The sequence below is a fragment of the Seriola dumerili genome, unplaced genomic scaffold, assembly GCF_002260705.1.
Source record: "Seriola dumerili isolate Sdu_G_001 unplaced genomic scaffold, Sdu_1.0 BDQW01000025.1, whole genome shotgun sequence".
NCBI lineage: Eukaryota > Metazoa > Chordata > Actinopteri > Carangiformes > Carangidae > Seriola > Seriola dumerili.
The window spans coordinates 7,948,603-7,963,762 of record NW_019174280.1 but is presented as its reverse complement, the minus strand read 5'-3'; the positions used below and the strand labels follow the sequence as shown (position 1 = coordinate 7,963,762).

Here is a 15,160-nt window from a genome sequence, read left to right as displayed (position 1 = left end):
CAGTCACTATGACTTCCTGTCACTGGGTCCTTTGAAAATTACTTGAGACTTTCTAGTGACTTAAGATGTCCACCAGATTACATCATTTATTTATTTAGTTTATTTAGTTTGACCAAATCATCAGTTATTTCATGTGCTGTGTAGGATGCTCTCTTTTGCTTTTTCAACCACCTCGCTGCTACACTGCTGTACACTAGTGGTGGGCAGGTGGAGTTGGCACACCGTTTAAAAGCAGTTATAAAATAGCAGATTGTGGCCCTGTGGTGGGAAATGAAATGCACCTACCCAGGGTGGGATTTTTGGGTGCGGAAAATTGATTACTTTGCTGAAATGCAATCCAGCAGCAGCTCTTATGTTGACAGATTGTGTAGTAAGTGTATTGTTGTTACATTCCAGCTTGAATTCAGTGTAGTGTAGCGCAGGAATTTATAATACAATCAAAAAGTAATTATTCTCAACTTGAAAAACAAGCCTGTCCATAATTAACACATATCATCCATTTTCCAGCTATTCACATATTTGTGGTAAATGGTAAATACAATACATGGCAATATTTTGTCACAATTCATAAAAGCCTAAAAACTTGGTATATCTTGTAATATATTGTAATGGGAATGGGAATACACCACAAGTTCTCACTGGGTCTGGACAAAGACACTTTATAAAATAAAATAATAAAAAAAAAAGGAAGCCTCAGCCATACACCTCCTTCCGTTTGTATATATATGTACAGTGACATGTTTACCATATTAGTCTTATAAACAATCATATGACACGCCACGGTGAACCATGGCTAACCCCCCCCCCCTTTCTGAGATCGACACTTTCACCCAGAGTCATCGCACTTCACTCCTATTGGCTGCCGAGCTCAGCGACGCATATCCGGCTAATCACAGACGACTACGTTGAAGCACAGCGTTGTCTACATTCTGCAATCGATTAGCTGTACTGAGAAGCTAGGGAAATGAAAGCTAACACGTGGAAATAGTAATCTGTCGTAATTTGCTTTTATTTCAGGGTAGTGTAGTGCCTTTTTTGAACCGTGCCTTGTCGACGGTGACTCTGTATCATTAGCTGAAGGCGACATTTTCCTCGCTGCTTATTAGTGAGCTGGTTTATCTGCCTTATCATGGCGGACAACGGAGACGAGGATTCTCAGTACAAAATTAAAGAGGGTGACTACGTTGTGTTGAAACGAGGAGATATCTATAAAGCTATGCAAATACAACCGAGGAAGTAAGTAAGAAACTGTCAAATATACGCATTTTAACGGGCCAAACATTTATTACAATTTGGCAAAAACTGGGTCCTAGCTAAACCAAAACTGACATCTCACTAGTGATAGATAATTAACTGTATTTTGAATTTAAGTGTTGATATTACATCACTAAGACCCCAGGCACAGACATAACATGATGTACAAATAGTAGTGAACTTCCTATAAAAGCTAACAGCAGATATTGCCACATGTTTGAACATGGGATGCAGCATTGAGGCCATTGCTCTGATTGTTTTTTTTCTGTCTGATTTACTCACAGGAAGGTGATTTTCGAGAAACAGTGGTTCTTCCTGGATAATGCAGTTGATCATCTGTACAGCACCACATTTGAGATAATGTCCGGAGGGACCCTGCAGCCTAAGAAGCCCAAGGACACAGCGAGCTCTAACGGTGTGTAACCTGCTGCTTAAATCACACAGCATCCACGTTCATGTTTGGGTCATACAGCTGACTTATTTGATGCATCCAATGGCATTTTCATTTCTGATGAACATGTCATTTCCAGACTGTATATGAAGGAGTTGAAAGACCACTGCCAACCTGTTACTGTTAACAGGTTACTTTCATTTTCACTTTGAATAATATCTTGTGTGTTCTTCCCAGATGCAAAGGAGGCAGGCACAGACAACAGAAACATTGTAGATGATGGAAAATCACAGAAACTGACAAGGGATGACATTGAGACGTTCAAAGAGCAAGGTCTGAAGGATCAGGTACATCAGTAATCTTGAAACTACATACATAAATGGAGAGTATCAAAGTACTGCCAGGTATTGTGTCTGTTCATGAAACAAAAATGCTGGCAGTATCCCCTGTTGTTTTATTATTGTCAGATTCCATGAAAAGACCAAAACCAACAATGAATAGATCCCACAAGACAAGTGTTGTCTGATATAACAAAAAAAAAAATCTATACAATCTGCAGCTGAAAATAGTCCCCTAACGAACGCTCTGTTTAGTCCTGGTTGAGCAACGTTTGCTAAAACCTGGACCTTTTCTGTTTCAGGTAAATTTTAGACATGTATAATCTATTGTTAAAGGTTTACATCTCGCAGGAATGCCACAATAAATCAAAAAGTATTTAGAGATGACCCCAACACATTATTGGTTTTTGTCTTGTCGTAGGAACCTTATCTTTTAAATGAATGGATAAAATGATGATGTATAACAGAGGAGAGTCTAGAGACGATATGTGTTTGTGCTACACAGGAAATCATTCAGCAGCTTATAGAGAACAGCACCACATTCAGAGATAAGACTGAGTATGCCCAGGCAAAGTACATCAAGAAGAAAAAGAAGAAGTGAGTCACTTCTAATTATACAACCACAATGTGTTACAGACTAAAGATAACGTAGAGTGCTGTAATTAGTGTTATCAGTTGTTCCCATCTCGTGCTTTCTCAGGTATGAAAATACTGTGACGATTCTAAAACCGTCGTGTCGCATCCTGGCGATGATGTACCATGGCCGGGAACCAGGGAAGATCTGGTGAGTCAGCACATGGATTAACAGAATGTGTGAAAGTTGTCTTTTAATGTGCAGAGAGAGACAAATGTATGATGTGGATGTCTCTGTTTAATGCAGCCACCTGCGGTATGACACACTTGCCCAGATGTTGACTCTGGCAAACATCCACGCTGGCAGCAAAGTTTTGGTGTTTGACACCTGCGCTGGTCTCGTGCTGGGAGCTGTCATGGAAAGAATGGGAGGTACGTTAGTCCTATTAACTTTTCTGTTGTTTATATCTATTTGGCTAAAGGATTTTAGTTATTTTTATCCAAAGAATCTACATAATCGTGCTACCAAAGTCTTGTCTTTGTCCTCTGCATAATTACCCTCTCTTTCCTCCTCATTCAGGCTATGGCTCAGTGATCCAAATGTACCCAGGAGGCGGGCCTGTACGGGCGGGTGTGGAGAGCTTTGGCTTCCCTGCACATTTTCACGATATGCTGCATGAGTTTCCCATCTGCCATGTCAACCCTCTGCTGGCAGGCACTCTGGACACCACGGCCAAAGACCCAAATGCTGGTACAACCTGCCTTTTTTTTTTTTTTTTTTAAATGAAAAAAAATCTCTCCAAGATGTTTAGAAGCTTGTTTTTACATGAAAGGGAGTACCGACGAGGTAGTGATGAAATGCCAAAGAAACATTTCCCTGTTACAACTGAACAGATGCTAAGATTTGCATGTGTTCCTCCGATAGCCATTTTATTTATGTATTGATATTAACAAAAACATAGACTAGATTAATCAGCTAATTCACAAAATGAAACGGTAACTATCATGTGTATATGTATCTATTCTGTGGCACTTTACTGATGTGATAACCTCTTCCAAAATTCCAGATGAAAAGCAGTCTAACAAGGCTACAGAGGAGGAGCAAAACCAGCCTAAGGCAGAACAGCAGGGCAGTCCAGAGGAGCGGAGCATGGAAACCAACGCTGGTGATGACGCTGGCCAGGAGCAGGAGAAAAAAGAGAAGGAGAAACGCAAGGAAGCCAAAGTATGTCCAATATTTACTAACCCCACTTTCAAAAATCTTCTCGTTTCCTTTTATAATTGGAATCAGTAGGAACTAGTCACTACGTGTATAAAATCAATGTTGAGTGGCAGACCAGCAATTAATGTTTCTTACACTTTTTTTTCGGACAATCAGGGTATTACAACGACACAAAGTTATACTTCTTGTTTGAAGGCAAGATCTGGAAGAGATAGTGCCCTGACTTTATGCTTTTTTTTTTTTTGGTTTTTGTAGGCTCAGGAAAAAAAGGTGAAGCTGGAGGAGAAACGGAAGAAGCTAGCAGCTGCTGCTGCCCTGCTGGAAAGCAGAAATGCAGACGGGTTTGTGTCAAGAGTTTTTGTTTTGTTATAGTTGTTTTTTTGTTTTTTTTGCCTGTTTCCCTGCACTGTTCTGCTTTTCTCAGCATCAGCTACTTTCTCTTTCACTTCTGTTTTACCAGTTCTGGATTGCTCCACGTAGTCAACAACAGTAATTAAAATAGATCTACAGGGATGAAAAATGGATTCATACTAATTAAAGTAATGTTAAGTATGTCCATAAAAGTCATGATAAATCATTTGCCTTGCTCTGAGCTCATTCACAGTGATTAACACACGGTACCCTCACAAGGTGAATGAGGTGATTGCGTCGCAGTTTCCTGTCATATAAAGTGAAGAACTTGCTTTATAGCCATTTCATGATTGATTGATGAAGTGTTGTGGCGCTGACATCCGAGTCAGATGAACAAGTATTGATCTGGTTCGCCTATTTATTTACCTCTCCTCTACATCATAGCAGCTATATCATAAACACATTTTCCAGACTGTCCTAAATCAGCCTCTTTTACTGACTCTCATTCAGCTTTATAGGAGATGAAATGAACGTCGACAATAGGAAGGCACTAAATCCCTAAGTTTTCCGGTAATAAGTCATACGCAGCACTGATGCTAAATTACGATATTGCCTACCTACACATTTCCAATAACAGAGTGTGCTGTTGACAGCGTATTTCATATCAGACAGGTTTGCTTGATCATCTTGTTTGTTTCTAATTGCAGGTTGGTTATAGCCAGTCGTTTCCACCCATGTCCCGTCCTAATGGGCCTGCTCAAATTCCTCTCCCCCTCCAGGCCGTTTGTAGTCTACTCTCAGTACAAAGAGGTAAGATCATCACGACCGGTGGCATGTAGAACTACACAACACTGTTGATATGCCTTACTGAGTGAAGATAATTCTCTATCTTAGAAGGATCTCTCATTAGCAGCCTCTGCACACAGGTTTTTATTGCTTAGAGTTGCAGCGGGAAATGTCCTTATTTCATTACTGCAGCAGACTTCCCTGTCACTGCCAAGGAGTTACAATGCCTATCACGTTCCTGCGCTTATTACCTCTGTTGTGCTTATGTTGCTAAAAAGATCATACTGTGTGTGTGCGCGTGTTGGCATGTTGGCTCTGCAGTCCTCCTCCTTAATGCTGCTTTTTTTTTTTTCCATCTCTTCCCCCTCCATCTCTGCAGCCTCTTATCGAGTGCTACACAAAGCTCAGGGAACATGGTGGCACAGTCAACCTCAGACTCACAGACACCTGGCTTAGACATTATCAGGTAAACTCTTTGTACTTTTTTGTCTCGTTTTGTTGTATTTAAAGCTGTTCTAATCAATATTCTTATATTAACAAATGAATCAGCTGTGTGACTGTGTGTTGTAAAGGGTTAACTCAGTGATTCTCCTCAGTCTGATGGACTGTTTTAGCGTCTTTCAGCTCATTGCTTTGGTTTTAGTCAAAAACTTGTGAAACTGTTTAGTCTCAGTCGCGCCATTCTAATGAGCACTTTTTTTTCAGATGTATCAGGAAGCAGTTCACAGCTAAAAAAAAATCTCCAAAAAACCCACTTTACACTACTTCCCCAACAACAAACAGCAGCCAGACAAATCTAGCAACTTGCTGATAAACATAGCATAACATTTGGCTGCTTAGCTGCCAGACTCCCTCAGTGGAGTGTAACATAGAGCAGAAAAGAGAGTGAATATTGGACTTACAAGATGGTTCCAAACAGATACTACATATACTAAATACTGAACAGGTACTACAGACACTAGGCCTTTTCTCTTGTCCTCAAATGGACAAAATATCAATTAATGCTGGTCTAATGCTAAATAGTGAATAGGACTAATCCTTTTACTTTAAAAAAAAAAAAAAAAATTCAAATTAAGTCTAGAGGTATAAATGACAATAATTATTCTTTAGCAATTAATGTGTTGACTTTTTATGTATTGTTTTGTTGATGAAATGTCAGAAAATAATGGAAAATGCTTATGACAGTTTCCTGCAGTCTATGGTGACATTATCAAATTGATTGTTGTGTCTAACCAATATTCACTTTGCAATGGCAGAATATACAAAAGCAGCAAACTGTCACATTTGATCAGTTGAAACCAGCTAATGTTTGGCTTTTTGTTTAATAAATTATTTGAATAAGTGAAGACTACCAGAATTGTTTCTAATTCATTTTTGCCGATTCACTACTTGTTTTAGTGTAAAGTAAGCTTATCATCTTCTTCTAGAATAAAAAAATCATTGTTGCAGTCCTCTCTGTATTAACTCAATGGTGTTACACCTCAGGCCACATCTCAGATATTCTGCATTTGACAGAAGAGACTTGTACACACTGTTCCTAATCCATTATTACAGACTCTCCAGCATTTTCTTTTGGTCCTTCTTCAGAATCTTATAAGAAACAGCAACTAGATGAAAACAAAACAAATAATTTTGCATAATCAAAGAGTTCTTCACCCTCAGGACCAACATGTTATTTCCCCGCAGCCCTTCCTGTGGAATTAATGTCTCCTATGTTGTGTCCCTAGGTGTTGCCTAACAGGACGCATCCTGTGCTACTTATGAGTGGGGGTGGCGGCTACCTCCTCTCAGGTACAACGGTTGCCATGGACCGCCCCAAACCTGCAGGCTCCCAGCGAGTGGAGGAACCAGCACCAAAGAGACTGAAACTGACAGACACTGAGGGATAAACAAATACTCAAGCATCACATCTTTTAAGGGCACATTTCTAATGGCCTGTAGGGATTTTCCTCCAGCATTGACCTCCCTTTGTGCTGAACAGATTTGACACATCTGGAATAAGGGTGACAGAGTGTCTGGTTTGCATTCATCAGACCACTCTCTCCCGTCTTATGTATTCAGATCAGTGCAGCCGAAGGTGTAATGCTGAGGAGTAAACTGTAAGCCAGTTTAGGCTCTTGGAGCTCAGTGTATGTGTGTAAGGAATTGCTGAAATAATCTTTTGTATGTTGAGAGTAAGTGACAGGTTTGTGTTTCATGCCTCGAGACCAGGTGTAAAAACAGTTTTTTTTCCCCAGTTAATGCTCTCCAGCTTCTAACTTTTTTTTTCTTTTTTTTTTTTATCTTGTTATCCCTGCAGAAAGTGCCATTTGTCATATGATTCATTTGCTTGTGAAGTTTCACTGTGGGCTACTTCTGTATCTGCACAGAATTAAAAAGCAGTACTAAAGAGGCTGATGTGTGAACACAGTTTTTTTCCCCATCAAGAAATAATTTAAGAGATATTTGTTTGGTCCCAGAATAACTCCTTTTATTGAGTGCAGACTGAACAAACTCAAGAACACATTTATTTTAATAATCTGTCTCAGATATTATTTCAGTATTTTCTCTTTATATGTATAAACATTAAAACCATTCCCATGCTGATTAATTTGGTAACATCAAAATATCACCGATACAATGATAAACAAGTTGATATTTGTTTTTGGCAAGGCTTCAGGGTTTTTTTATGTCTTATTTTTTGTTTTTTTGTAACACTGAAAGCACACTAAATTGGCAGACATGAGAGAGGTAAGACAGCAGCTTTAATCCACTGATGGCTGATAGATAGTCTTGAAATGCTGTCATAGCTTATGCACTTTTGTCATGCAACTTGGCAGCGATTTTCTGCAACTCCATGTCCATCGCCGCAAGGTTTTCCAGCTCCTTCTCCTGCAAAATATACAGCATTCATACATCAGCAACTAAATAACATCATATTATCATTTTTTTGTCGTGACACCAGAACAGTCTATGTCTTTTACCATGTTTGGAATAGAAATAAATTGCCCTTGTTTTCCCAGGCTTGCTTCAAAGTTTTCATATGTTACAATATAAACTCTGAGTGGTTGCGTGCCCACTGTGAGACAATAAAATTCAGAAAGACATTCTCTGCTTTGTGAGTCTTCATTAAACAAGAGCTTCAGCCACTATTTTTGACATCGAGAACTGGATACTGGAAGTTGGGTGTAAAGTCTGAGTCCAGAGTTTCTAAATCTCAAACTTCCGCTTTGAAGGAAGGGTGGAGATGTTGAGGACGAGGCTTAGTTACAGCAGTATTTGTGGAGTAGGAAACGAACTGAAAACCGCAGAACAGAGTCCGTCTTTCTGGTGAGTAAATTCTGGGAATTACAAACCATGACTTTGCTCCTTATTACCTCTGCTAAGGAAGGTTATGTTTTTCCCTGTGTCTGTTGGTTTGACAGCAGAATTGCTAAAAGTACTGAACCGATTTGCACCAAACATAGTGGAGGGATGGTACATGGGCCAGGGAAGAACCCTGGGGTTGAAGGTGTTGATATCTATGACTTTGTACATATTGGTGCAGATCTCACAGACGTGTAGGATTGTTTGGCCTTAGTGGAGGTAAGAGCTCTACTGAATTCAACTTGCTCAGAATATATTTAACACAAATTCATGCAAAAAAAAAAGGTTGTCAATTAGATTTTTCATGTTACGATTCTGACTCTTGATACATTTACTTGATCTATGAATTATGTTGTTATGAATGTTGAGCATTTAATTCATCATAGGGCGATAGTGTGAAAACTGCTATGATCAACAGTTAAATTCTATTAGCAGTTTTTGGTTTTTTTTATAAGTGCATGGAAATGTGTCACAATTCGAATAACTGTTGCCAAGAACTGCGCTGCATCTGTTTCCTGTTCTTTATTAAACTGAAACTACCACCACACATTCCATTATCACTTGAGCTGTAAAGCTGTAGATCTAATAAATCACCATCCCTCCTCCTCCCTGACTTGTTTTTTGTGCTTCAAAATATTTTATGTGACAAGATAAGGATGTATCCATGGGCTCTCTTTTTAATGGCCGTATTATGACTTTGATTGCTCTGGGAGGCTTTAATCATAAGATTCTTAGTCTGATTGCTGCAGCAGTCATGAATGCTGTTAAGTGCAAATAAAAAAAGAGGACAAACAAGTCCTGCAAGGAAGAGCTGATCTGAGCAATGCAACGGTAGACTGTAAGTATGCCAGAGTTGGAGAACAAGTCACTGTCCATGAATATACTAGTTAGATTTTTTCCTTCATGTATTTGGGACATGCTCATGAGGGACAGTCCTTGATGTGCATTTGCACAGATGCATATTCACTGATGCTCTGTGGTTCTGAAGGCTAAATCCTGACATCTCCATGTAGACTAGAGATTTCCATAATGAGCGTGGCTGCTTTCTCCCCCAGTGAAACAGTGTGGTGGAGGTATGTGCTTCATGGATTTACTAGGTCAGCTGAATGCATGGTGGACATTTTTTTACGGAAACGGCTGCAGAGTAAATGATTTTACATTATGAATCGTGGTCGATATATTATATGTATGAAACATGTAAATGTATTCTTAAGTATCTTTCAGGGTAGACTCTGACTTAAGCGTTTTTTAAGATGTTTTGCTTGAATCTTGTCTGCTACATAGTGCTATTCCTCAGTATCAGACATATGAGATTCTGTGTTGCACAGTAAATTACAGTCTGTACTGCAGAAAACAATGTATTTTCTAGACTTCAGTTCAGCAGTCTTGTTAGTGAACATGACAGCAAACACATCCTCACGTCAGTCATAAAGGTCATTTTCTTTTGCCGTTAGTGAGTGCAGTTTTTACCTCCTGCGGGGTGAGTGCTCTCTGGTGCGTGCTTCTCTTTGCCTCGTCTTGATTAGAATGGTTGGCCAGCTGGTTTATCTTATAGCTCAGCAACTTGGCCACTTCATCCATCTGAACACATTAAAGGCAAAACCAAAACATATCTGAGCTGTACAATGTAAGACAATGCAACAATGCAAAGAACTACCACTTATATTGTTTCTTTTTTCGTATATACACGATAAATTAATTGACGTCATCATGCCCACCTTGTCTGAGGTTGCAGCGTGTTCATCTGAATCCCTTTTAAACCAGGCAGGATGGTAGTAGCCTCTGAAAATCCAGGGATTGCGCTTCTCTGCCAGATACCTGAAAAACAGTTGCAATTAGATGTATTCTTCATGTCAGCACATGGACCCCGCTTAAGGGATTTATTCATTTTGCTGTGTAAAATGTTGTTTTGATCCGCAGTGATTTGCCTGGTGCTCTGCAGTGTTTTGTGCTCCAGGGTGCAAAATACACATATGTACAATTTAATAGTAGAAGTTATTAGATGTGATGAAAGACAGGAGTACCTAAGAGCTTCGTCCCTGTCCTTTGCAGTGTCCTCATATTCCTCTGAATCACCCTTCTGTTCTTCCTCTTCTTCTGATGAGCCTCCGCCACGCTTGTGTAGTTTCTTTTTATGGTGGTATCGGTGTGTTGGTTTCCATATACGCTTTTCTATTTCTCCCTCTTCTTTTCCGTGTCTTTTGTCAAAGCCCCAGTACTCCTGACTGCGATCCCCGTCTGCCTCTTCTTGCTTTTCTTCTGAGAGCTCCTCATCCCGCTTGTGTCTCCTCTGGTGGTACCTGCCGGGTCTCCAGTCCCTCTTTTCTCGTCCAGTGTCAAAGTCCCAGGACTCCTGGCTGCGTTCTTCATCCGGCTCTTCCCTGCCTTCTTCGGAGAGCTCCTCATCACGCTTATGTCTCCTCTGGTGGTACCTGCCAGGCCTCCAGTCCCTCTTTTCTCTTCCACTGTCAAAGTCCCAGGACTCCTGGCTGCGTTCTTCATCGGGCTCTTCTCTGCCTTCTTCAGAGAGCTCCTCATCACGCTTATGTCTCCTCTGGTGGTACCTGCCAGGCCTCCAGTCCCTCTTTTCTCTTCCACTGTCAAAGTCCCAGGACTCCTGGCTGCGTTCTTCATCGGGCTCTTCCCTGGCTTCTTCTGAGAGCTCTTCATCACGCTTATGTCTCCTCTGGTGGTACCTGCCTGGCCTCCAGTCCCTCTTGTCTCTTTCGTCGTCAAGACCCCAAGATTCCTGGCTGCGATCCTCAGCTTCCTCCTCCTCGGATGGCTCATCACCACGTTTGTGGAGCTTTTTCTTGTGGTGGTAGCGATGTGTGGGTTTCCATATGCGCTTGTATCTCTCCTCACCCTCATTCCCATGCCTTTTGTCTACATCCCAGGCCTCTTGGCTACGTTCTTCCTCTGGCTCGTCCCTCTCTTCTCCTTCCTCATCTCGCTTGTGTTTTCTTTGGTGGTATCTTCCAGGCCTCCAGTTCCTCTTCTCTCTATCTTCACCTTCTTCTTCTTCTTCTTCTGATCTCTTTTCTTCTAACCCCCAACTCTCCTGGCTGCGCTCATTGTCCTCTTCTTCACCCCGTTTGTGTTTCTTCTGGTGGTATCGTCCAGGCCTCCAGCTGCTCCTCTTATCTCGCTCTTCTTCCTCTTCGTTCTCGTGTCTCTTCTCCCTCTCGTCATCCAGACTCCAGGATTCTTGGCTGCGCTCGTCCTCTGGATTTTCTCTCTTCTCCTCGACGGATTTCAGGAGAGCCTCAATGTCTTTCACATCTGTTGCCTTTGCTTCAGTAGTTCCAGGATGACCTTTGACCATCTCTTCATGAGTTGCTATGCCCTCTCCACTTTTCTTGTCCAGTGGGGCATGTTTAACCCCTATGACAGAGCAAAAGGAAGATCAAAAGAGGTATAAAGATCCACATAGTATAGCTCTTGGGGACAAGTTATGATGGATTTGCCATTTGACTTCAACCTGGACCAAATTAATTATGACTTGGTCATAACTAGTTTTGCATTTATGTTAAATTTACAGCCTGCACCGTGGAGGATAAAGAGAATGCTGAGTATATTTTCTGGAATGGAGAAGTGGCGTGAAAACCGTGAACATGCTGTTCTTAATTATACTATTTATGTCACCAGCTGGTTAGCAAGATATACAGTACAATTTATGTGTTTGAATTTATCAGGTCCTCAGTGTCTCAGCAGCCTAACAGTTAAACAGCAGCAATCTCCTTAAATATACAGTCTACATACACATGAAACTGTTTTAATGATTTATGCTGAATGAGCATGAAAAATAACAGTAACCCATGCGCTACAAACCTGCTTGGAGAATGTCTTTGCATTCCTGATCCAGCTGGGAGTCCGGTTTGGAGAGAGCTTTGGACAGGACTTCAACCAAACATCTAGTTATCTGCAAAAAAAACAAATAAACTAAATATGTAGTTCTATGCTCTTATCCAGACTTAATTCTTTTTTCTTTTCTTTTTTTTGGTTCCATAGATTGTTCTGGTTATTATCATAATTATCAAATTGCATTAGAAAAGCATACCACGTCTTCTCTCTGTCCTTCTTTTCCCACTGGAAACGCTAGATTTTCTGCATTAGAAAAAAATAAAATAAAATGTAAGTTCAATGTGGAATTGAAACAGTTTTGCAGGCAATAAAGTAGAGGCGTCGTCGCTGTCGCTGACCGTGGTCCTGAACTGATCTCACTAACTTGCAGCGTAGCGCTCTGCGAGAAGAAAACCCGGCGCTCTTTCACCTACCTGTCAACAGAGCCGCAACCGCAGCGAGAACAAAAATAAGTCTCATCTTGGCTCGATGAGGGTAAATCCCAACAAAGTGTGGAAAAGCACCAACTCCCGTCCCGTCCCCTTCGCGGTGGCAGGAGAGAGCTGCGCTGACTGGGCGCCTGCTGCTCTGAGGGCTGGAGCGGAGGAGCGCCTCAAATAAGGAGAGGAGTGGGCTGGAGGAGCGTGGGAGGAACGCTTTAGGCTCCGTTAGTGTCATGACTCATTAGACCTGCAAAGGAGAGTGACCTGAGTGAAATTCGATGCACGCATAAAGTCGGCATTTTGTGAAAAGCTAATTAGTAATCTAGTTAGTGCCACGGTTCCTTCAGGTGATAGTTTTAACGGGTTTAAGAGACGCTGGAATTAGAGCTCACGAGGCGTGTTTGTTTTAAATGTCACGAGATGCCTGAGGGCAGACCCGCACAGGGGTGGACACAACATCACGAAGATTTCCCGCACTCTTATGCAACCTGATACTAGAGCCCTGCAACCTTACTTTGGGATAATTGATCATTTTTTTTTGTGTGTCAGAAGCTGATTCAGCTCAGCCTCTGTTTGTGCTGCTGCTGTTGTTATCCATTATATTTGAAGTTGCTCCTTCCCCTCTTTACTGCAGGTCTGTTGTTGCTGTTGAATTGCATTAAGTTGCAGACATATTCATGATATTGTGCCCCGTTGTTCATTTCTTTTCTTTGTGTTTCAGAGCAGGCTTACCACAGTCTCCTGTGGTTATGTAATACCTCCTTGTTTTCAACTGCAATGTTGCCCTCCATTTTATGTTACCTTTAAATGATCAAATGTGGAGTAAAAAAAAAAAAAAAAACAGACATGTACAGCCAAAGAGTCTGACCAACCCTGAGTGAGAATTTAGCCCAAGTGACTCCTCAGTAATTCATTCAGCCTTCAGCACATCCTGTACAGTTTCCCATGGGAACTGGTGAGCTTCAGCAGCGTTAGAGGAAACTAATTAATGGAGACTTGGATTGATATCTGTTGTGGTTAACACATAAGTGACATGGATGTATTAGAAGAGTATCTTTCTGCTGTTACTGTAAGGTACATTCAGTGAAGGAATGATATTACTAGTTGTGGATACAGTGCTGCTCTGATCAGGAGGATTATGTGTCTGGTAATGCCTTCAAAAACACAGCGGCAGAGAAACATTCAAAATGTATCTGTTTGTATATGTGGATGGCAGTAATCTTATCTTCACTTCAAACTTCTTTTGACTCCAGAATTTCTATGAAACTTGGCATTGCATGAACAGTATCTGAATGAGTAACTGCTGCTGTCTTCATAACAAACCCTGGATTGGGATGAGCTGACATGTGCAGCGACAGAGCTCAAACGTAGTAGGCTCAGCTCAGCGTGGCTCAGAACATTCAAACTGACATCTACTGGCATCTTCTTTTTGGCACTTTGCATGATTTTTTCTTCTTGCCTCCTTGTACAGCAATTTGCTCTTCTCCAGTGCATATACTCTTTCATTCAGACACAAGAAAAACAAGTCAGAAAGTGTGTTTGAGTTACGAGAATAGGATACTATAAATGTAAAATAACTCACAGTCTCATCTACACATATGGTCCTCTGAGGATGCTTAAAAATGCATTTTTACATGGGATGTTTACACAACAAGCACTGACCTTAATATATGGCCAAGTGCATTCAAATTCAATCATGTCTTGGAAACTATAAGCCCAGAAACTGCAACAGCTGCAAGCAAAATGCGAATATCCTGCTCCATGATTCTGCTCTCTCCTCTGTGTCTCTCATGCCTACATGACTGGTTACAACATCTATCTTTGTTACTGCAGACAGCCTCCACTGTGGTAACTGAAATAATTACTGGTTAGAGCATAAAACAATAATGTCAGGCAGAGAATTGTACATCCAAGCAATACGCACTGATCCAAAGCAGCCAGTGAACCTAATCTTTTGTGTGAATGATAGTAAGACAACTTTCATTTTCACGTGCATTGTGTACAGTGAGCAGCAACAGCAACATCAGTAGCAGCAGGGTAACACTGCTCTGCAGTTTCCTCTACATTCCCGGGGGAGGGAGTCAAGTCTGTGACTGAGGCTCACTACTCCACTGTGAGCTATCCAGCCACTGGATATCAAAGGCACTGAACCACTAAATTATACAAGTCCCTTGCTCTGAACAATGTGTGTGTGTGTGTGTGTGTGTGTGTGTGTGTGTGTGTGTGTGTGTGTGTGTGTGTGTGTGTGTGTGTGTGTGTGTGTGTGAGAGAGTGTGTGTGTACACACTCACATGTGATGCTGTGTATGTGTTTTTATGGCCTTTACTGTTATTGCTCCAGGCCTCATTAATATTTTAGTGAGCCATGAAGACATGGGAACTTACAGGCAGAGAAGGGGGGATTTAAGAGGGGAAGCTCAGTTTGTGCAGACAGGCTCTGAAAACACGACTCAGATCAGTCTCTGTCTGCAACACCACCGCCCCTTTCATCACGACCATTTACATGCATGAACAAAAAGGCTCACGATGAGCACAATACAGTGCGCTGCATGAAAGCCTCGGCGGGGCTTTGATCTGTGGTGGGGATGAGCTTTATATTTGGCTCAAAACTACTG

General features: G+C 41.3%; 3 protein-coding genes across 3 annotated transcripts in view; 2 read left to right on the top strand and 1 right to left on the bottom strand.

Annotated features, from left to right (window-relative positions):
• The first annotated feature begins 915 nt into the window (after positions 1–915).
• trmt6 (tRNA methyltransferase 6) lies at positions 916–7,307 on the top strand. Its single transcript, XM_022765718.1, has 12 exons — positions 916–1,236; positions 1,539–1,669; positions 1,883–1,992; positions 2,489–2,580; positions 2,684–2,767; positions 2,864–2,988; positions 3,137–3,307; positions 3,624–3,781; positions 4,034–4,119; positions 4,837–4,939; positions 5,295–5,381; positions 6,643–7,307. Exons 1-12 carry the CDS (start codon positions 1,130–1,132, stop codon positions 6,802–6,804), a joined length of 1,416 nt encoding a protein of 471 aa, XP_022621439.1. The 5' UTR covers positions 916–1,129; the 3' UTR covers positions 6,805–7,307.
• Positions 7,185–12,781, bottom strand: chgb (chromogranin B). Its single transcript, XM_022765334.1, has 7 exons — positions 12,538–12,781; positions 12,321–12,367; positions 12,092–12,182; positions 10,285–11,644; positions 9,979–10,078; positions 9,731–9,841; positions 7,185–7,786 (listed from the first exon to the last, which is right to left on the bottom strand). Exons 1-7 carry the CDS (start codon positions 12,779–12,781, stop codon positions 7,706–7,708), a joined length of 2,034 nt encoding a protein of 677 aa, XP_022621055.1. The 3' UTR covers positions 7,185–7,705.
• Positions 8,155–15,160, top strand: part of LOC111236833 (solute carrier family 23 member 1-like) — a 21,435-nt gene continuing 14,429 nt past the window's right edge. The window contains exon 1 of the mRNA XM_022765700.1: positions 8,155–8,224. The gene's annotated coding sequence lies outside the window, so the exon portion shown is untranslated. The remainder of the gene's footprint in view (positions 8,225–15,160) is intronic.

Coding starts and splice junctions, on each gene's coding strand:
- trmt6 (XM_022765718.1), top strand. CDS start 1,130: ATGGCGGACAACGGAGACGAGGATTCTCAGTACAAAATTAAAGAGGGT. Junction 2,768..2,863: donor CGGGAACCAGGGAAGATCTG/GTGAGTCAGCAC, acceptor TGTTTAATGCAG/CCACCTGCGGTATGACACAC. Junction 3,308..3,623: donor GGCCAAAGACCCAAATGCTG/GTACAACCTGCC, acceptor CCAAAATTCCAG/ATGAAAAGCAGTCTAACAAG.
- chgb (XM_022765334.1), bottom strand. CDS start 12,781: ATGACACTAACGGAGCCTAAAGCGTTCCTCCCACGCTCCTCCAGCCCA. Junction 11,645..12,091: donor CAAAGACATTCTCCAAGCAG/GTTTGTAGCGCA, acceptor GCTCTGTCATAG/GGGTTAAACATGCCCCACTG. Junction 9,842..9,978: donor ACGCTGCAACCTCAGACAAG/GTGGGCATGATG, acceptor TAATGTGTTCAG/ATGGATGAAGTGGCCAAGTT.